At 39.0% G+C, this 22,502-nt stretch overlaps 1 protein-coding gene across 1 annotated transcript in view; it reads left to right on the top strand.

Annotated features, from left to right (window-relative positions):
• The window catches only part of FAM83F (family with sequence similarity 83 member F), a 45,928-nt gene that overhangs the window by 8,248 nt on the left and 15,178 nt on the right, over positions 1-22,502 (top strand). Inside the window, exons 2-3 of the mRNA XM_060777089.2 lie at positions 12,074-12,241; positions 19,412-19,533. Of these exons, the coding sequence (XP_060633072.2) occupies positions 12,074-12,241; positions 19,412-19,533 (290 nt within the window). The remainder of the gene's footprint in view (positions 1-12,073; positions 12,242-19,411; positions 19,534-22,502) is intronic.

The raw sequence follows: 22,502 nt of genomic DNA, 5'->3' as shown, positions 1-22,502 counted from the left end.
GACATCACTCTAATATAATTGATCAATGCTGTGCAGTGCTGGGATTTGTAGTTTGATGAGGCATCAGCATTCTTTGGCACCCCTCATGACCCCGTAGCAGTGATCCAGGGCAGTTAAAGTGGATTCATTCTACAGCATAGATGGTTTCTTTTCAGTTGCTGAAAGCTTTGATGTTCTATCTATCACTTTTGTTTTTAAAGAAGGAATTATAAGTAGGCTGCCACTGTTAATACACACCTTTTAAAAGCCAAATTACAAAGAGTGTACTTTTTGCCACTGCATATTACATTTGCCAGCAAATACTTTTTTTGTTTGTTTGTTTCAGGGTTTTGAAAATTGGGGTGCTCAATAGATTCAATGGCACATTAGACTTGAATAAATACGGGATATATAAGGTAGCTGTTTGCTGAATTGTTCTTGGAGTCCTCGTGGACAACAAGTTAAACATGAGCCAACAATGTGATGTGGCGGCTAAAAAAGACAATGGGATTTTGGCCTGCATCAATAAGAGCATAGTATCTAGATCTAGGGAAGTAATGCTACCCCTCTATTCTGCCTTGGTTAGACCACACCTGGAATATTGTGTCCAATTCTGGGCAACACAATTGAAGACAAGCTGGAATGTGACAAGCTGGAATGTGTTCAGGGAAAGACAACTAAAATGATCAAGGGTCTGGAGAACAAGCCCTATGAGGAGTGGCTTAAAGAGCTGGGCATGTTTAGCCTGAAGAAGAGAAGGATGAGAGGAGATATGATAGCCATGTATAAATATGTGAGAGGAAGTCACAGGGAGGAGGGAACAAGCTTGTTTTCTGCTTCCGTAGGGACTAGGACGCGGATCAATGGCTTCAAACTACAAGGAAGGAGATTCCATCTGAACATTAGGAAGAACTTCCTGACTGTGAGAGGTGTTCAGCAGTGGAACTTTCTGCCTTGGAGTGTGGTGGAGGCTCCTTCTTTGGAAGCTTTTAAACAGGCTGGATGGCCATCTGTCAGGGGTGCTTTGAATGCAATATTCCTGCTTCTTGGCAGGGGGTTGGACTGGATGGCCCATGAGGACTCTTCCAACTCTATGATTCTATATCCTACACTATTGATGGCTTTGTTGGAATGGACTCAGCTGAAGAGAAATATAAGTTTTGGATTTATCTAGGGATTTGCTAAGTGTTTCAGGTGATTCTATGGTATACTTCCTTGGGAAGTTACCATACACATGCCTTGGAGGACCTAGAGACTCATTGAGAGGTATCATCTCAAGGAATTTGCTAGGTTCTCCAGGGCAATTCTATAGTATGCTAGGACATAGCTAATATATTTTAGACTGTTTGGATCATTTTTTGACATTCAGAAATTTACAATGCCAAATAATATTGTCGTATCATCTTTGGTAAGTGGAGGTCTGCCTTCCCTTTGGAGGTCACATCCGGACCCTTTGGCTGCCTCTCCCTTGAGGGGGGAGACAGCTTATGGGCCGTTGGTTAGACCCCCTGTGGGTTCGCAATCTTCACCAGCCTCAATCCACTGGGGAGTGAGAGCTATGCTCACCAATACCTCCATGGGCTGTGGAAACGTGAGAGAGCTATCACATCCACCGTCCTGCCGCCATGAACCCCACACCGGAAGTCATCACCTGTAGTATTCTGAGTGTTATTTCAAGTGTTTTAATTATAGCAAATGTATGAAATTCTATTAAAGTTGCATATGGATATATTAACCATATTGATATAATTTTTAAATTATAGAGAATTTCAGGATACATTAAGATCACATATATCTAGGAATATGTTGTTTGTAATAATAATAATAATAATAATAATAATAATCTTTAGTTGTACCCCTCCACCGCCACCCCAAAGGGACTCAAAGCACCTCACAGAAGCATTCCAAGTGCCACATGCAGACAACAATACATAAGTATAAATACAATCATAAAAGTATAATGAACAGCACATAAAAACCTCATTAATAAAATTATTAAAAAATTGAAAATTATAAAATTCCTAAAACACCGTGGAACCTGCCTGGTGGCTATCTATCATAACAATCAATCAAAGTGTGGGCCAGTACTATCAATGATTCATCACATTGGCCATGGATTACTCTGGATCAAAGGCCTGTCTGAAGAACCATATTTTTAGATTCACCCGGAAGGCCTGAAGAAAGGGGGTTAATCTAATTTCCTTAGAAAGGGTATTCCAGAGCCGGGGAGCCACCACCGAGAAAGCCCTCTCTCTCATCCCCACCAACCGTTCTTGAGACGGTGGTGGGCCCGAAACAGGAGGCTCCCCATCAAATCTTAATGCCCATGCCGGTTCGTAGAAGGAGATGCAGTCTCAAAGATAGGTTGGACCCAAAGTATATAGGGCTTTATAGATAATCCCTGCACTTTGAATTGGGCCTGGAAACTTATCGGGAGCCAGTGGAGCTGCTGTAAAAGAGGGTGGTATGCTCCCTAAGGCTCACTCCAGTTAATAATCTGGCTGCTGCTCTTTGCACTAGCTGCAGTTTCCGAGTCATCTTCAAAGGCAGCCCCATGTGGAGTGCATTACAATAGTCCATTCTGGATGTGACTATGGTGTGTGGACCACCATGGCCAAGTCAGGCTTCTCAAGATATGGTCACAGCTGACACACAAGTTTTAACTGCGCAAAGGCCCTCTCGGCCATTGCCGACACCTGAGCCTCAAGCATCAGTGTTGAGTCCAGGAGGACCCCCAGATGGCGGACGTGTGTCCTGAGGGGGAATGTGACCCCATCAAGCACAGGCAGCCATCCTATACCCTGAGTGGCCTTGCAACTGACCAAGAGGACCTCTATCTTGTCTGGATTAAGCCTCACAATCATAGCAAAATAAGTTGCAAAGTATTGTTGAAGACTTTCATGGCCAGAATCACTGGGTTGTTGTAGGTTTTTCGGGCTGTATGGCCATGTTCTACAAGCATTCTCTCCTGATGTTTCACCACAGATGCAGGCAAAATGTCAGGAGAAAATGCTTCTAGAACATGGCCATACAGCCCAAAAAACCTATAACAACTAAGTTGCAAAGTATTGGCACTCATTAGAAAATCACTGAGGGCCAAATCAGATATTAGCAAAGCTTGCAATAGTAGTCTCCATCAATTAGTAAGTTATTCCATCCCTTCTTAATACTCTGCTATAACTATAGCCTACAATTTGAAAAGCAAATGTGTTAAAAATCAATGACACAGCTTCCAATATTTCACAGATGAAAACCAGGACAGGTGAGACCCAGTGTGGTCAAGATGGCAAAACGTATTAAAAAAGAAGAGCACACAAGCCAAAAGAGACCGCAGAAGTTTGTTTTTGTGAGATTTACGAGAAAGGACACATTTCTTCCCCTTTGCTCTTTCCCCTGCTGAGTTACTTGTGCAAACTACTTTTGCCCTCTGAACTCAGCTTACAGCAATGGAAATAGTATTAGGACAAAAGAAGAAAGTGAGAGGAGGAGAAACTAGGACATTTTAAAAGCAATTGAAAAAATGAGATGACAAAGGTTTAATCAGGACCGTTTCTACCAATTGTGACATTTGGAGGGTATGCAGTGATGTTCAGCCTTATACAGTAGAGTCTCACTTATCCAACCTTCGCTCATCCAACGTTCTGTATTATCCAACGCAGTCTGCCTCTCGCCGAGATCCACAGCTGTTTCAATACATTACAGTGTTTTGAATGCAGTAATTACTACATAATGTTACTGTGTACTGAACTGCTTTTTCTGTCGAGTTGTTGTAAAATATGTTTTGGTGCTTAATTTGTAAAATCATAATGTAGTTTGCCGATTAATAGGCTTTTCCTTAATCCCTCCTTATTATCCAACATTTTTGTTTCTCCAACGTTCTGCCGGCCTGTTGATGTTGAATAAGCGAGACTCTACTGTATCTGGGAGCAATAGACTTTCTCTTAACTCGTTCCCCCATTATTAATGCTTCATCTCATATTTTATTACTACCTCGTGTACTTATGTTGAAAGCCTGCATACTTATTTATGCAACTGCAGTGAAGGTAGGTACAATTGTAAAAATGATTTATCCCTGTAATACTATGGCTAAATCTGTATAATCAATGGCACCTTCTTTGCAAGATTCATAACCATGATAAATGAGATTTCATATTTAAGCAGCTGAGCTTGCCAGGTTATGTGGGTTACTTTTATAAATGCAGTATTTATGTATTTTTAAATTTTTGCTGACTTGAGAAAACAGGAAACTTTCCTCCCTGTCGAGCTTGAAAGTGCTTGCATTTAAATGATACAGGTGTCTTGATAATTTGCTAATGTAATAAAATCCCGGAGCTCGTTTGTATTCCTATGCACACGTTCCAGAGACTTTGTGTTGCATGAAAATATCCCGTTTTTTATGCCTCTGATTTTGTGCACATATTTGTTAAAATGACACTAGCTTGGTCTGTGCTATCAATGAATACCAGGTTTGTAGACTGTATTTCAGAGGAAATAATGTGTAAACGCCCCTCTGAATATTTCTTAGCTAAGAAAACTGTGTGAAATTTTTAAGGTCATCATAAGCTGATGACTGGAAGACACATAGACATTTACAAAATGGCTTAATTGGTGGCCATTTAATTTTCAGGTAATTTGAGCAAGGGTCCAAAATGATTCTGAGTGATATTGGGCTTCAGTTCCATAATATATAATTACTCTGAAATTAACTCCATCTCCACAGTAAAGTAGAACACTATTTTCCTTGTCCCTCAACCCCATTATTCCATGGGTAAGCAGGTGGAAGATTAGCATTTATTAGTCAGATTTTGCACATTTTTGGTAGATTGGCAAGAACTCTGCTCATTCTTGTCTTGGGTTGGTTTCTTACTTTTTTAAAGTCTCAATATGTTGTACTCCAGAGCAGGAACACCTCTGTCCTTAAACACCACACCAGTTTGGTATAATCAGCAAGCAATTTATTGAAGAATATATGTAAGCAAAGCAATAAAAATGGTAAAAACAGTAAAAGATAAATGATAGTCCACGAGCTTCAAGGCACAAAGGTAAAACACAAGATACAAAGGTACAAAATCCATAGAACAAGGCAGCATGAAAATCCAATACACAGATCAAGAGCCTGGCAAACTTGGAACATAAAACTAGGAACACTTGGAAACAATGCTATCATGAAATTCCAACGTTGACGAGACTAAGCTAACTCTTTCCCTTGTAGCAATATAAAGCTTTTCCTGACCCCAGAACCGAAAGGAAAGCATTTCTCTTGCCCTTACAGCCATATAAGGATTTCTTATCTCTCTTTTCCTGCAGACGAATTGACCTGAGAACTTTGTTTACAAAAGGCTTGCTTTCTATCTTCACTCTTGTTAAATTCTGTACCTGGCAAATAATCCTCAGAAGACAGTTGTTTCTCAGCAAAAGACTGTTTAGGGCCTCTCCCAGGAATGTAACCTTGCGAATCTGCAGAAGAAACACTCCGTCCATGAGACACCTCGGGTTTCTCGCCTGGGCTTAACTCAGGCCCAGAAAACCCTCATTCGCAGTGCCAACAGACCCAGGCCCAGAAAAACCTTCAACCCCATTACCATCACGATCATCAGATATAGTCACAGGCTGAACTACAACACAATATTCATTGTAGTATAATATAGATATTCATTAGTTTCTTTTGATCAAGTCTTTGTACTAGTCATGCTTTGAGTTTAGTGTTAGAATCCCTGTTGTGGGATGACAAAGAATTATATTTTTGAAATATATCTTATAAAATGGGGCCTCTGGTGGTGCAGTGGGTTAAACCACTGAGCTGCTGAACTTGCTGACCAAAAGATTGGCAGTTCAAATCCGGGAAGTGGAAGTGGATAAGAGCTTCTGCTGTTAACCATAGCTTCTGTCAACCTAGCAGTTCAAAAACATGCAAATGTGAGTAGATCAATAAGTATCATTTCAGCAAGTACATGGCACTCCATGCAGTCATGCTGGCCACATGACTGAGGCGTCTACGGACAACACTGGCTCTTCAGCTTAGATATTGAGATGAAGGGGAAATGCTTCAGCACCACCCCTCAAAGTCAGACTCAACTAGATTTAATGTCAAGGGGAAACCTTTACCGTTACTTATCTTTTAAAATGCATTCATTAATATTGACTCCGCTGCCCCCAGCCCATTGTTATGTCCACAGTGAAGCTCTGATTAATGGGCCTAATTAAAATAAGAAAGCAGATGCCACAAGCTCATCATTTGGCCAGCTGCCTGGACTTTCCTCACCACAAGCCAATAAAAAACTGAAATAGAGATTTCAGTTTAGATGTACTTGAAATCAGTTTTAATGTAGATTGGGTGCATATTGTGGGTACATGTGTATGTCCTTCCGCCCTCTGGTATACAAACAAATGATAATCCCACTATAATGTCGGAAGGGTGCTGTCTCCTTAGAACATGCAACTAGTAGTGTGATGCTTGGTTGTTCCTCTTACCTTTCTTCCCTTTAAATTAATCACCACCACATCAGTTTTTGCAGATATATCTATTTATTTATTTACATCATTTATATTCTGCCCTTCTCACTCCAAAGGGGACTCAGGACGTATCACAGAACACATACATGGAAAACATTCAATGCCATTGGGCAGTCAGGACATATAACCTATGACCTATTTGCAGTTCCAGTATCCCAATACAGGCCTTCTAGCTTCACAACACCTCATCTTGGTGTAGGCGTGGGCCAAAGCATACATTACACAAAAGATATAGTGAGCACAATTGTCTTCATTTTTTTCTTTAATGACAGATTCAAGGAAAGGGTGGCATTACTGATAATGTAAAGGATAGGAACACATAACCTCCAACATTTCACAGATGAAAAAAGGGATAAAGGGAGTGCTCACCCACTGCCTCCAGAGTTAAAAGAAGGAATCACTGTTGCAGCAACCAGTTTTTCAGTATAGTCAGCAAGTTCCTGAACTGGGTTTTCACAGAAGGCTTTGGGAGACAAGACCAAGGTAATTAGAGAAATTTTAACTTACTAATTATAACATGCACACCTTCGTTTAACAGACAAGGGTTCTTTCTCCCACCCTGGACATTCCGCAAATATATATGCACTCCACCTGCCTCACTCCCAACAGAACCTCTGAAGATGCCAGCCACAGATGCAGGAGAAACATCAGGAGAGAATGCTACTGGAACATGGTCATAAACCCAAAAAACTCACAGCAACTCAATGATTCCAGCCATGAAAGCCTTTGACAATAAATATGAGAAATTACATATATTATGGAACTGGCAACATCTCCAGTTACCTAGTTTCCAAGATGCTGAAGGTCCAGACATTCAAGAGGCCAGTCTTGCCTAGTTTAAAGATGAAATAAACAGTGACAGACAAGGAAAGGAAGAAAGGAATGAGTAAATAGAAAGTGAGTGCTTGCACTAGCACACTAAAAGTGCAATGACTGTCCAGTGGAGCTCAAGAAACCTATCAACTTATCTACATCCTATATTAACATGTTGTTTAATTCTGAGTCACAGTCACAGGCAGTGTGATATTCTCTTGTAGCATTTAGAAAACTATGAGACTGAGATCAGACAGGTCAAGTAAGTTGGCTATGAACACTGACTGCTGTCAGTCAGTAACAGAATAGTTTTTCAGTTCTGTGGCCACATGAATAAGAAGTCAAGGCCCCAAAATAAACCAGAAGGTCCATTTGGTAGGCGGTGACATGGCACAGAGCAACAGGAAGTGTCATTTTGCATCCTGTTGCATTGTTTTGCTAGGAATCCACACACCATAGAAGAAGCTGATCAATTATCAGTGCTTGAAGTTGAAGCCATAGGATTAATTGTAGTCTGCTTTGGGAGTCTATCAAGGCAGCCCTGGCACATTTTGACTTGGACTACCTTCAACCCCATCCACTCTCTAATTCAGGCCTCTTGTTTGTCTTTTAACTTGTCAAAACTTTTCCTAGTGGCATAGGACAAGATAAAAGAGCTTTGCAAGTGTAGGCATACAAGGTCAGGCCCAGCTCAGAGGTGCAGGTGGAAGGAAACCTTGCAGTGGTTGGGCATCCTCAATCGTCACTGCATTCAGTTGACCTAACAATTGGGCCAGTCATGTTATCTGGTTTCTGGATTTGTGCTTTCCTATCCAACTCCAGACAGGTTTATCTATATAAAGTTGTGGGCTTTTTTACTTCCAGGCCATGTTATACTTGTTGTATTGGGGATACACCCTCTCCCCATACCAGCCTCTCAATGCTAGGCCTGCAATAGACTGTTGTCTTTATAATCCAGTAATGCAGAATATATTAAAGTTCCATAGCAAAGAAAGTGGGACCCAGTCTAATGAGACATGTCTCAATTGTGCAGTCCTTCCAGACTCCAACATAATGAGCTTCCCCACTCAGGAGCTATGTGCAGCAATGTAGATTTGCTTCGGGCTGTAAAGCGCACCACCCTGATTCTCACTTGTTTTTGCTGGCCCTCCATTCGGCTTGTATGGCCCTGTCTGTTTGATTAAAGCAGTACTCAGCAAGTTGAGACCTCTCTGAGACCCAGTTGACCCCCAGCAGGATTGGAAACAGTCTTGGCTAACAATAGCTCTGGCAAGATTTCCAAAAGCTTTCCAGCAGAAAATATATTTAACACAGAAGAGGAGTTTACTAGAAGCAGGACTACCATATGAATAAGCAATGCCTGTGTTGCAGTTAATCAGTTCATTCAAGCATTTGCAAAATTTTGTAGCTATTCAGAATTGACCAATGTGGCAAAACAGTTTGTGTGTGTGTGTGTGTGTGTTCTAATGCTTTCAGCTGAGGCTTTTATTGTGCAATTGCTGCCTCATACTCAAAACATGAAGGTATCGCACTATGGCTTTTTTTTTAACCACAAAAAAGAGGGAACAAAAAATATAGGACATCTGTACAATGTCTGTCGTGAAACCGATACCCAGCTTCCAAACATGATCATTCACAGCAATGTTAGTCAAAACAGCAAGCAGTCCCAAGTTCAGACTGAAGAATCCAGCCTAAAAGCCACAAATTGAAGGGACTAACACAAGGTGAGCCGATAGTCCATTCTGAGATCCAAGAGCCCATTTCCACAGATAACAAAATGCAAGGTCAGTCCAAATGCCAACGATATAGTCTAATGTTCATGAATTCCAAGATCACCAACAGTCCGAGGCCACAGCCCCAAACTCCGACGTTGCTGCCAGCAACAAGATGAAACTCCTAAGAACCTTTAATGCTAGGTTCTCAGGTGTTGCCTATTGATATTTCATTTTTTGAGCAGACCTTTTTCCTTCTCAAGTCTAAAAGAGCCAGAACATTTAACCCTTTCTCTGTATGCCCTGGCATACTTGCTTGTTCTTGCTCTGTATACTAAGACATGGTAGCTTCCTCTTCTTCCAAGCTCGGCTGAGGAAGCTGCTGGGCACTGCTGGGCTCCAGCTGAAACAATAATGTTTTTAGCTTGACAGTAGTAGAAGAAAACGTCCTCAATATTGAGCTAAACAGTTAGGGAGAAATATTGATTTGGAGGTTTGGGGAAAAGGTGTAAAATTTTGATAGCTGATTAAATTAGAGAAAATATGTATAAAATGTTTTATAGACGCTATATAATCCCAGAGCTAATGAACAAAATAGATCAGACTTTTTGAGGGGAATGCTGGTTGTGCAGGACGCAGAAAAACTCTTTTGTCATGTTTGTGAGTCCTGCAATATACTACAACTTTTTAAGGAAAAGGTGGTTATAGAAACAAATAATATGATCACAAAAAAGATTAAGAAAAACCCAAAAATGTGCTTTTTAGGATTTTTTTGAAAAGAGCATTAGTGTAGAAAACTTAAGAAATGTGCCAACACAGCTTTGTTGCAGCAAAACTAACAATAGCAAAATCTTGGAAGGGGAAAATAGAGTTAACTATTAAAGTTTGGAAAGATAAAGTACTAGAGCAGTGGTTTTCAACCTGTGGGTCCCCAGATATTTTGACCTTCAACTCCCAGAAATCCTAACAGCTGGTAAACTGGAGGGAATTTCTGTGAGTTGTAGGCCAAAACCCCTGGAGACCCACAGGTTGAGAACCACTGCGCTAGACTATATCCAAATAGCCAAGCTCACTAATAGTATTAGAGGAGGAAATAATTAAGAATTTGTAAATAAATGGAGGCTGGCATTTGGCTATCTGGAAAGGAAGGCAAAGATTTAAAAGTAGTCACAAAGGGAATTTATTAAGGCAAGAAACATGGGTAAATGCTTGTTAGATATGAGATCCACATTGAGTGGTGTCGGAAGTCTTGGGTGATGGGTTCATGGATGTGGGTAAGAGGAGTAGGGTTTGATAAGTGATAATTGTACAGTCATTAATATGTTGTCTATTATTTGCATTAGATGTCTGTATAACATCTAGTTAATGTTTTCTTTTCTTTTTGATGTATTTTTCTTTGTTTTTCTCTTTCTTTCATTTACACAAAACATAAAATTTATCAACTAAAAAAGAGAGAGATAACTTCCTCAAAACTTGCCTCCTAGGCTAATTCATAGTAATATAATTAGTGAGCTGAAGACTGCATTCCTGTGTGCACTTAACTTGGGTACTAAGTCCATTAAATTCAACGAGAAGCCAATAAATATGTATGGAACTTAACTGCAAGAATAGCAGATAAAAACAGAAGAGGGTGGGGATATTGACCTTGTTTTCCACTACAACATGGAACAAGGAATATTTGGTAGAGAAGCCATAATAGGAAAATGTTTTATAGCCATTCAGACTGTCCATTTTAGCCCAGTATCATCTCACTGGAATAAGTAGCTCTCGGAGATTTCTTGCATCATCTCTACATCATTCTTTCAATTGGAGATGGCAGAGATTGAACCTGAGATCTTCTGCATGCAGAGTATGTGCCCTGCCATCTATCCAATTTTTTGACATTTAGTTGCTGTTAGTAGTTAGTAATGGTCAGTTATAGCTTTTTGTATCCTACAACAACCCATGGATAAAGTTGTATTGTTTCATTACAGGTTTTTTGCCCAACATTCACACTATTCCTGCCTCATGTTACTGGAAAGGTTCACTGTTGACCCACAAGAAGGCAGGCTAAAGCGCTATGAACTATTTATACCACTACAGCTTCATGTCTTGTTTTGGTGCAGTAGGTTGTCCTACCATACCTTATCCTGCCTATAATTTTCATTCTGTCACTTCCCTAGACTTTACAATGGAAGAAGTCATGGTATACACAGTCATAATTGAAGTTTTATTATGGGAAAGATTTGTATAGGAAGCTGGCAAAGAGAACTAACATATGGAAGGACAGAAATAAAAGATGATTATAATCTAGTACTAGTGGCACGACACCATGACACATGATTGCTGGCAGTGTGCAAACAATAGGACAGAAGACTTTGGTGTTACAATTTGCAAAAAATGAGAATTTTCATTCACAAATGAGCCACTAACAGCCTGTCTGGAAAGAAGAAAACAATTAGAGGATCTGAATTTGTGATAGCAAGGATACAGATAATGACAAGAGCTTGACGCCCATTCTTGAACCATCCCTAGAAGAGAAACAATTATATTGCGTCAATTCCTTTTTGGTTGTTCCAAAGTCATTGACCTATATGGATTATAATGATGCCGCAGTTCCTCTTGCTGATGTTGATAAACCACTGGGGTGGGGTGGATTATAATCGTTTTTGCTGGGTAGATAAATACCAGATTGGTTTGTTTGTTACTGGTCGAGATAGTTTTTCTAGACAGTGTAGGTTAAAATAATTGTGAGAAACTAGTCTGACACATAGCACAAGGAAGGAAGGAATAAAGAAGGAACTATTGTGGAATGTTGCAGACATTTGTTCAACACAGAGCACTCAGTGAAAGCCCCAGGGTGGCTCTCAACAAGAACTAACAAGTTTTTCGTGTGTAAAAGTACTAAGACTCATGCTATGAAATAATGACATCTTGAACATGTTGAAGCATATATTGCTCATAATGTAGAGTGTCATTATATGATTTCCCTTGGTGGTCTGAAAATACAATTCTCTGTGTGTGATTTTGTAGTATTTTTCTGAAAAAAATGATTTCTTCTTTCTTTCTATGACTAGATCATTGCAATCGTCATGGACCATTTTACAGACAGAGACATCTTCCGGGATGTTGTAGATGCAGCATATAAACGGAGAGTCCCAGTCTATATCATCTTGGACGAAGAAGGCTCTAAGTTCTTCTTGGAGATGTGCAAGTGCATGGAACTGAGTGATTACCATATCCGGGTAAGAAGATGTGCACCTTGTCTTGATGTTCTTCCTGAAACATATGGAAGCACTGTACATATTTTGTTGTCCCTCTGAGATAAACTGGAGAACTGTGGTCTTTATGTAGGACTTGATACTTCCTTGAAGTATCAAGAAAGTATCTTTTAGAACCAGAATTCATAATTAATCTAAAGTCTATTCCACATTTCTAATTCTTCTCTCATTCGTCTTCTTCCACTTCTTCATAATATTTTCTTCTTCCTCCTCCTCTTCCTTCTCTCTTTCTCTCTCCCCTCCCTACTTTCCTCACTTTCTTCTCTTAATAAAAAAAGAATTTTATTTATTTATTTACCATATTTATACCCCACCCTTCTCACCCTGAAGGGCCTCAGAGCGGCTCACACAAAGGCACAATTTGATACCATACGAACACATATCTCATAAAATAAACATATACATTAAAACCAACTGCTAAAAACAACTCAAACATTATTAAAATCATATAATCCAGTATTGTAGTCCAAAGTCATTTCAGTTGTCATTGCACTATCCCACATCCATTTTGTGCACTGAAGATTATTATCCGAAAATCTGGTTCCACATTCACATCTTTAGTTTTTTCCTAAAGGTCAGGAGGGAGGGGGATAGTCTAATTTCATTAGGGAGGAAGTTCCACAGCTGAGGGGCCACCACTGAGAAGGCCCTGTCTCTCATCCGCACCAACTGCATCTGTGAAGGAAGTTGGACCAAGAGCAGGGCCTCCCCAGAGGATCTTAACCTCCAAGGAAAACAGGATAGTTCTAGTGATGCAACCCACCACAACTAAAAGTGCAGTACACTCGTCTAGCATTAAATGTAGGGGGAAAGACACATTTTAGAATCAGGATATGATTTCAGATGTCTTCTGAAATTATTTTATTGGTTTTCTGTGTATCCTAGGTACATTACAGATAGTAAAAAAATACAAAATGCTTGTATCTAATACTTTGATCTTAATTAGAGGGATGATAAGAACTCAGGAGCCTTTCTTCACCTACCAGTCTCATCAGGTTGACTTTTTATATTTGTAGGCATGCAGATTGTTATCTTATTTTAATGCTTGGATTTCCAGGCACTAGTTTAAATCACTTTTATAGGCACATGATTAAAGCTGTGGTGTCTAGGATCCTTGCTTTAACAGTTAATTTCTTCTATTATGCTGAGTATGAAAGTACCCAAAATACTGGGGAGGATAGCCAGAGAATCTTAAGGGATCTTGCCCAAGTGAGAAATCAAAGAGAGAGCAGAAATCATCTGAAAAGATTTCACTACAGCCCCTTCTACACTGCCAGATAAAATACAGATTATCTGGTTTGAACTGGATTATATGGCAGTGTAGACTCAGATAATCCAGTTCAAAGAAGAGAATGTGCACTATCTGCTTTGATAATCTGGATTATATGGCAATGTAGAAGGGACCTTTATTTAATTAGTGTAGGTTTTGATTATAGACTTCAAATATTCCTGTTATGACATCTATAGTTGATAGTAAAAATAAAGGTAAAGGTTTCCCATTGACACTAAGTCTAGTCTTTTCTGACTCTGGGGGGAGGTGCACATCTCCATTTCTAAGACAAAGAGCCAGAGTTGTCTGTAGACGCCTCCTCAGTCATGTAGCCAGCGTGACTATATGGAGCATCATTTTCTTGCCGAAACAATACTTATTGATCTACTCAACTTTGCATGTTTTCGAACTGCTAGTTTGGCAGAAGCTGGAACTAACAACAGTAGCTCACCCGTTTGCAGATTTGAACCACCAACCTTCCGATCAGCAAGTTCTGCAGCCTAGCAGTGGCCCCAGATAGAGATAGTTAATAATAGAGATATTAATTGTCAATCAGAATTTTAACACATGACTTCATGCAAAAGGTTCCGTATAGAACAAGCATGGTTCCCCATTCTCTCTCCTTTATCTGAAGGACTAAGAAGTTGTTTTGTTAACTATCCACATAGACAACTTAATAATATGAACACCCCCTAAGCATTACAATTTTAGAATATTTAACGTGGGGAATTGTCTGATTACCTGGATTTCCAACTTGTAAACAATAGTATTATCTGAAAAGGAAACTTAACACTAATGCCCCCTTTAAGTAATCTTAAGTATTGGAATTTCAGGATATTTAACATAGCAAAATAAACATGCAGCTTTGTAAAATCATCAAAACAGGGACATAGATTACCACTCCTCTTGAGGGAACACAGACTTTTCACCTAGACACATACCTTATATTCTGACACTGTATACAAAAAATGACACATCTTACATAATATTTGTTGTAGCTAGCATTATAGTTGTTACATATGTCTCTAATTGCCTATATGGACACCCCTTTTAAGCAATCCTAAGCATTACAATTTTGGAATATTTAACATGGGGAATTGTCTGATTACCTGGACTTCAAACTTAAACAACAGTATTATCCAAAAAGGAAACTTAACACGAATGCCCCCTTTAAGAAATCTTAAGTATTGGAATTTCAGGATATTTAACATAGCAAAACAAACATGCAGCTTTGTAAACTGATCAAAACAGGGACATAGATTACTACTCCTCTTGGGGAAACACAGTCTTTTCACCTAGGCACAAACCTTATATTCTGACAGTGTATACAAAAAATGACACATCTTACATAATATTTGTTGTAGCTAGCATTATAGTTCTTACATATTGAAGTCTCTAATAGCCTATATGGACCCTGTTTCTGGTGATTTGACAGCTTTCTTCCTAACAGCTCCACTGAGCACTAGCTGTCACTGGTTGCCGGTTCGTTTTAAAATCCCAAATGATTTCTAGTGTGTTGTTTTCAGAATCACAACTTTGTGCACCTGCCCAACAACTTCATTTCCCTTCTGTGTATCAGGTATGATGAATGGGCAAAATAGAGAGATTTTAATTGTTGTGTTGATTTGTCTTTTTAATTTTGTTTTATGATCTGTTGATTTATTATAAACTGCCATGATACACTGCAGTGTGAAAAGATGTATAAATTGCTTGGCCAGTGATATGACTTGGCCTAAGATAGTTAATTAAGAAGAAGAAGAGCCTGAAGACAATGTTGATTATTAAAACTGAATGGCTAGTCTAATTTCTTTAGTATGGTACCTTATTGAATATACTAAATTATCTTAATCCAGTTGTTAAAACTACCTTCTCATTGCAACAATGAATTAAAAATATTTTATTTTTTTCCAAGAAAGAATTAAGAAGGAAATCTACTTGCCAAGTTATGTTATAACTTCTTTTAAAGTTGCTCAAATACTACTTGATACAGAATTTGTATATCCTGCCATAATGGTTACTTGAAAGATGGAGTTTACACTGCATGCCAAGTTAAAGAATATGGAGGTTGAATTGTCAGGAATATCCTGTGATGGAAAAGATTTGTGCAGACTGGTGTGGGCATGAAGTAGATCACTCATTTGGTTTCTGCTAGATATGTTATGTTACCTGTTACGTGTATTAGGTATGCAGCAGTGCTTTCTTGGTTGTTGCCTGGCTTAGAGCAGTTAATCTGTGCTGGAGGCAAGTTTAAAAATGATTAAAAACCTAATTTTTAAACTGGCATCCAATGATGCTTAATTTGTTGCTGCTAAGTACCAACAAATGGATTTTAATATGTACACACTGTTATTGATGCCATTCAGTGTTATATTATGTGACTACTATTGTGAACTTCCTTGAGGACTTGTGGAGAAGAGAAAGAAACTGAAGGATAAGTAATAAGGAACCCATTAATAGCCAGCATTCTGAAATTAGATGTCTTCTCCCAGCCAAGAGATTCAGGAGGACTTTTCTCATCTTTAATTTTACACAGGATGTCTGGTGAATGAAAACAGTTTTCTTACCTGTTAAAGAACAGAATACATACTTTTTTGGGATCTATATCTTTTTCTGTTTGACAGCATTCTAATGTATTATTGTAGACAAGATTCAGTGTAAACCTGTAGACAAAGTGCTTTATTCACTGCTGTTTCTTCATCCATGTTTTAAAAAGATCTACAAACTGTTATCATAAAAACCCTTTAAGAAAGGTTTATCAGTGTTCTTACACTAAAGGTAACAAGAGTATAAAATATGAAAAAAATAGTTGTTAGACTAAGACTCTGGATTCCTTTGAAGCTAATCAGGACTTCCTTTTTTTAAAAAAAAAGACATCAGTAATGGGTGTTTAACACATCTGCCTTTACAAAGCACCACAGACACTAAGATCTTTTGGGGAAGCCCAGCTCTCGGTCCCACCACCGTTACAGGCACATTTGGCGGGAATGAGAGAGAGGGTCTTCTCAGTGATTGCCCCCTGACTATGGAACTCCCTTCCTGGCAATATTAGATCAGCCCCCTCCCTCCTGTCCTTCAGAAGGATGGTGAAGACCTGCCTGTGGGGCCAAACCTTTGGGAAAGTGCAATGAGGCAATAATAGAATGATGTCCTGAGATGGTTTTTAAGCTACTGATTTTAAAGTGGGTATGAGTGATTTAAATGTTTGTGTATTTTTATGGTTTTATGTCCCGGCATTGAATGTTTGCCATATATATGTTGTGCTCCGCCCTGAGTCCCCTGCAGGGTGGGAAGGGCGGAATAGAAATGTTTCAAATAAATAAAGAAATAAACAAAGCAGCCTAATTAACAATTTATCTGCCATTCTTAATCTTCCTTTGTGACTTCAGTTACAAAGGAGTGTTGAACACATTCTAGAATTAATTCCTGTGGGACAATAGCTAGGTGCAAAATGTTACAAATGGTTACAAAATGTTACAAAATAGCAAGGTGCAAAATGTTACAAATAGTAAGAACAAATCCTAAAATACACTACATGGAATCCATGCATCTAATAGCTCTGCACAAATTCCTCAAGAAGCATCTCTATGTAGCAATCTTCAAAATATGCTAATACTATATAGCAGTGGTTCCCAACCTGTGGGATTTTCTGAATCAGCACCCCAAATAACCAAACCAAATCTAAAGTTGACCCAAAACTGATTCGTAACTCTTTTGGTACTAATGTTGGGGAGTGGTCCCTGGTCAAGTGGTCCCTGGTCAAAAAAAGGTTGGGAACCACTGATGTATAGTTTATTATAGGTTACTAAGCAATATCCTGATTTTATTTAGAAGACATGGACTTGTTGGCCCAGTTTATAAGCTTGTATTTTAATCCTGCGGTTAACTGGGGCTAAGTCCTGTGGAACTTAGAGGGATTTATGGTAACTTTTGAATAAATGTTAAGGGGGTCAAGGCATTCAGTAGGCTACAAAGCTGGGATATTGCATCTTGAGGTGGAGCTATTCCTTTTGTGATCTTGAAATCTGATTTTCTGGATGACAAACCTAGTCCTTGTCATCTTATGTTCAGAATTAATTTGCCTTGATTGCAGTAGTGCTTACATAATTGTGCTGCGCATTTCATCCTTGTTTAGAAGCATGTCCTGGCAATTAATCTGTTCTCTCCTTATAAAAAGGGTGGTGCTCCTTTGTTGTTCCATCGCCTTCTATTTAATATTCTCTGCAGATGGTTGCTGGCTCTTGGGTGAAGATTCCCTTTTACTATGTCTTATTCTAGGGTCAAGAAGGACATGTCTTTACTCACTGTCTTTCTGCTGTATAGGTCTGGATGAGGTCTGGAATTGTGCTACTCTGAGCTGCAGTTCAGATACTTGTTAAACTGGAACATCATCCATCTAATACAGCACTGTTGTGTATCTGAATGAAATAAAAAAAATCATTAAACCCAACATGATGTGGGGGGCATAAATAATTATACAGAGAGAGTATTCCCCATATTCTTGTTGTTATTTGTTGTCAAGTTGGATTTGATTTATGGTAATCCAATGAATGAGAGATCTCTTAGAGCAGGGGTCCTCAAACTTTTTAAACAGAGGGCCAGGTCACAGTTCCTCAAACTGTTGGAGGGCCAGATTATAATTTGAAAAAAAAATGAATGAATTCAGTTCTTGTGGGGGTTTTTGGGCTATATGGCGATGTTCTAGAGGCATTTCTCCTGACGTTTCGCCTGCATCTATGGCAAGCATCCTCAGAGGTGAGGACCTCACCTCTGAGGATGCTTGCCATAGATGCAGGTGAAACGTCAGGAGAAATGCCTCTAGAACATGGCCATATAGCCCGAAAAAACCCACAAGAACTGAGTGATTCCAGCCATGAAAGCCTTTGACAATACAATGAATGAATTCCTATGCACACTACACATATTGTATTTGTAGTGTAAAAAACACTTAAAAACAATAAAATAATTAAAATGAAGAACAATTTTAACAAATATAAACTTATTAGTATTTCAGTTGGAAATGTGGGCCTCCTTTTGGCTGATGAGATAGGATTGTTGTTGTTGTTGTTGTGTGCTTTCAAGTCATTTCAGACTTAGGTTGACTCTGAGCGAGGGCCGGATAAATGTCCTTGGAGGGTCGTATCCAGCCCCAGGGCCTTAGTTTGGGACCCCTGTTTTAGAGAGAGTCTTCTCAATAGTCTTGCTCAGGCTTCTCCAACTGTAAAACACTTTCCCTTTTCTAAAGAGTCATATCATCTCTCTTTAGTTCATTGACCCCCAGTGAAAATTAATGGTTGATTTGACATCATTTCTATTGGCAGTAAATGGGGATGCCTCCCTCACCCTTTTCTGTAAGGTAACAATCAATTCTCATGTGAGGGACCCCTAATCATTATCTCTTATGTGTCAGGGATAGGGTACCATATTGATGTCCACTGGCTACAACTGTTTCTCTCCCCCCCTCCCCCCATGAAAACTCTCCAGAGACCTGCAGCCGATGGTTCATGGACTAAACCTTGTCCCTGGACTACAATTTTGAACAGCACTAATACTAGCAATATCATGTGGATTGATAGAACTATTCTTTAAATTTCTCACAACGCCCAAACACAGAAAGAAAGAAAGAAAGAAAGAAAGAAAGAAAGAAAGAAAGAAAGAAAGAAAGAAATCCTTGGTCTACTATAACTTTTGGACAGTCACCAATTGGGGTGAAAAACGATCCCCACTTTTCCCAAAGCCTCTCAGAGCTGGAGCTGGTGTTGAGTATATGAGAGGCAGAACATAGAAAAATGATGTGATTAAATTACTGCCTTTGTTGAGAAGATCATAAGACTTTGTGCATTAAGCCCATTTTTTCTTTGTGTCAGTATATCCGTGTGCGTTCGGTGACTGGAGTTGGATTCTATATGCCTTCGGGGAAGATCAAAGGCAATTTGTGCTCCCGTTTCCTGATGGTGGATGGCGATAAAGTCCTCACCGGATCATATAGGTCAGTTGACCTTTTACTTTGTTTGTACATGTATGTGTAAAAAAGAAAAGTTTTTCACCTGACACTAAGTCCGACTCTGGGGGTTGGTGCTCATCTCCATTTCTAAGCCGAAGAGCTAGCGCTGTCTGGAGACACCCCCAAGGTCATGTGGCCAGCATGACTGCATGGAGCACTGTTACCTTCCCACTGGAGTGGTACCTATTGATCTACTTACATGTGTGTGTATATCTATATAAATCTATCTTTCTATCTATTTATCAGCAATACATCTAATTATAATCGTATCTTGGAAACATGCAACTTTTGTCCCATTCCATTACAGTTTAGCTTAATTCATTTCTTCCAAGTTGAACATAAGAATTGTATTATTTTACTGGCAGTAACTGTTTAGAGCAGGCATGGGCAAACTTCGGCCCTCTTTAGCCTTAAGCTAAAACAAAACATCCTGCTTCTCTCCAGATGTTTTTGGACTACAGTTCTCATCACCCCTCTTCAGTGACTAGGGTGACTGGAGTTATGAAATTTGAGTCTGTCAACACCTGGAGGGACCAGATGGTTATCAAAAGAGCACTAATTTGATAAATATTTTGCCAATTTTAAGCTAAAACGTCAAGGAAAAAGGAGTGTATTCTTAGAGTAAAAAGTAGGATGTCTGTGTGTTCAGAAATACTATCTAGTTCTGAGCATGAAGCCACCTGAAGCCAAAATAAAGTAGAGATAACAAGAAAATATTCCAACAGAAAGGCTTTTTTGATAATTGAGCCTGGTTTTTCTTATGCTTGCAACACACATGTTTGATCACTGAACATTAATCTGTCTGCTGGCAAGATGGTTCTGGAGATTAGTGTAAAGAAAAACCAAAGACAAAAGATAAACTCAAACAGATAAAATACCCAACTATTAAAATTATTGAAGAGCATTTCAGCAGTGTATCCCAAATAAAAATTTAAACCAGGCTAAGTACAGGCATTTTTCAATGGCATCTAAAGTTCATAGGATTATATGACAGGCACATGGTGTATAAAGAACATTTACAAAGAAAGGTCAGTACTAATAAGAAGGTTTTATCCTTTGTGGCTACCCAACTAATCTTGGTAGTTGAGAAACCTGAAGAAGAACTTTAACAGAAGACCTGAAGGCACAGACAGGATCATATGCAAGGGAGTAAGCCTTGAATTGCAATAAATCTTGGTTTTATTTTACGTTTAGCTGTTCTTAACATGTTGTAACTGCTGTTAAGATTTTTTTTATGTTAATATATTAACTCTCACTTTTCCATCCAAGTCAATGCTATGTGCATCTACAAATAAGCAATATAAATTATTGTATTATTTTACTGAATATCCAGAGGGAGGGCTGTTAAATTCGCAATAATTTAACAGTGGTTCTCAACCTTCCTAATGCCACAACCCCTTAACACAATTCATTATGTTGTGGTGACCCAAATCATAAAATTATTTTCATTGCTACTTCATAACTATATTTTTGCTACTGTTATGAATCGTAATGTAAATATATTGTCGAAGGCTTTCATGGCCAGAATCACTGGGTTGTGAGTTTTCTGGGCTGTATGGCCATGTTCCAGAAGCATTCTCTCCTAACATTTCACCTACATCTATGGCAGGCATCTTCAGAGGTTGTGACCCGGAAAACTCACATCAACCAAGTAATGTAAATATCTAATATGCAGGATGTATTATCATTCACTGGACCAAATTTGGCACAAATATCTGATATGCCCAAATTTTAATATTGATGGGATTGCGGGGGTTTGATTTTGTCATTTGGGAGTTGTGGTTGCTGGGATTTATAGCTAATCTATCATCAAAGAGCATTCTGAAATCCACCAGTGATGGAATTGAACCAAACTTGACCAACAGAAAATATTGGAATAGTTTGATGGGCATTGACCTTGAGTTTGGGAGTTGTAGTTCACCTACATTCAGAGAGCACTGTGGACTCAAATAATGATGGATCTGGACCACACTTAGCACAAATACTCAATATGCTCAAATGTGAACACTGGTACAGTTTGGGGAAACAGACCTTGACATTTGGGAGTTGTAATTGCTGGGATTTATAGTTCACCTCCAATCAAAGAGCATTCTGAACCCCACCAATGATAGAATTGGGCCAAACTTCCCACACAGAATCCCCATGACAAACAGAAAATACTGTGTTTTCTGATGGTCTTTGGCAAAGGCTCTGACACCCTCCTTGCGACCCTCCCCCTACCCAACAATGCTACTTTTTTAAAAATATACTGTAACCCAGATTATGAGAGAATTTCTTTTTTAACACTTTTTAAATATATCTTTCTAAAATTCCTACTTATTTGTGTGTTTCTTCAATACATTTTTAAAAAGTATTTCCAATTATTAACATGAAAATATGTGAGGGAGGAGTAGATTTCCCAGGTCAGCCCTCTTTAGACTCAATTAAGGCCCAGAGATAAGAAGAAACTGGCTCTCTAGAGAGTCTTTGGTTGGCAGTGGCAACAAGGATGTGTCTTTTTAATGATTCATCTTTTGGAGGGAAGGAAGAAGGGGGAACAGGGCAGAGGGGAAGATGAAGACCATTAAAGGAGAAGTGATAGTGACTGTGGCAACAGGAAGAAGGATGGAGGAAAAGGGCTGGAGGAATAGTGAGCAAAGGCAGTAGGGAGGAATGGCCCATTTTTCAGGGGTGGTAAAAGTTCCATAACATTCTGAAATAGTCTGTAAAATTTCCAGATCTGCTACAATATTCAAGCAAGCTTTTAATATACAGCAGTGATTCTTAACCTTCCTAATGCCACAAGCTCTTAATACAGTTCCTCATGTTGTGGTGAGCCATAACCATAAAATTATTTTCGTTACTACTTCTGCTACCTTTATGAATCATAATGTAAATATCTGATATGCAGGATGTATTTTCATTCACTGGACCAAATTTGGCACAAATACCCAATACGTCCAAATTTGAATACT

Source organism: Anolis sagrei, chromosome 5, assembly GCF_037176765.1.
Source record: "Anolis sagrei isolate rAnoSag1 chromosome 5, rAnoSag1.mat, whole genome shotgun sequence".
Classification (NCBI taxonomy): domain Eukaryota; kingdom Metazoa; phylum Chordata; class Lepidosauria; order Squamata; family Dactyloidae; genus Anolis; species Anolis sagrei.
The sequence above is the reverse complement of the archived record's forward strand: the minus strand, read 5'-3'. Positions and strand labels throughout refer to the sequence as shown.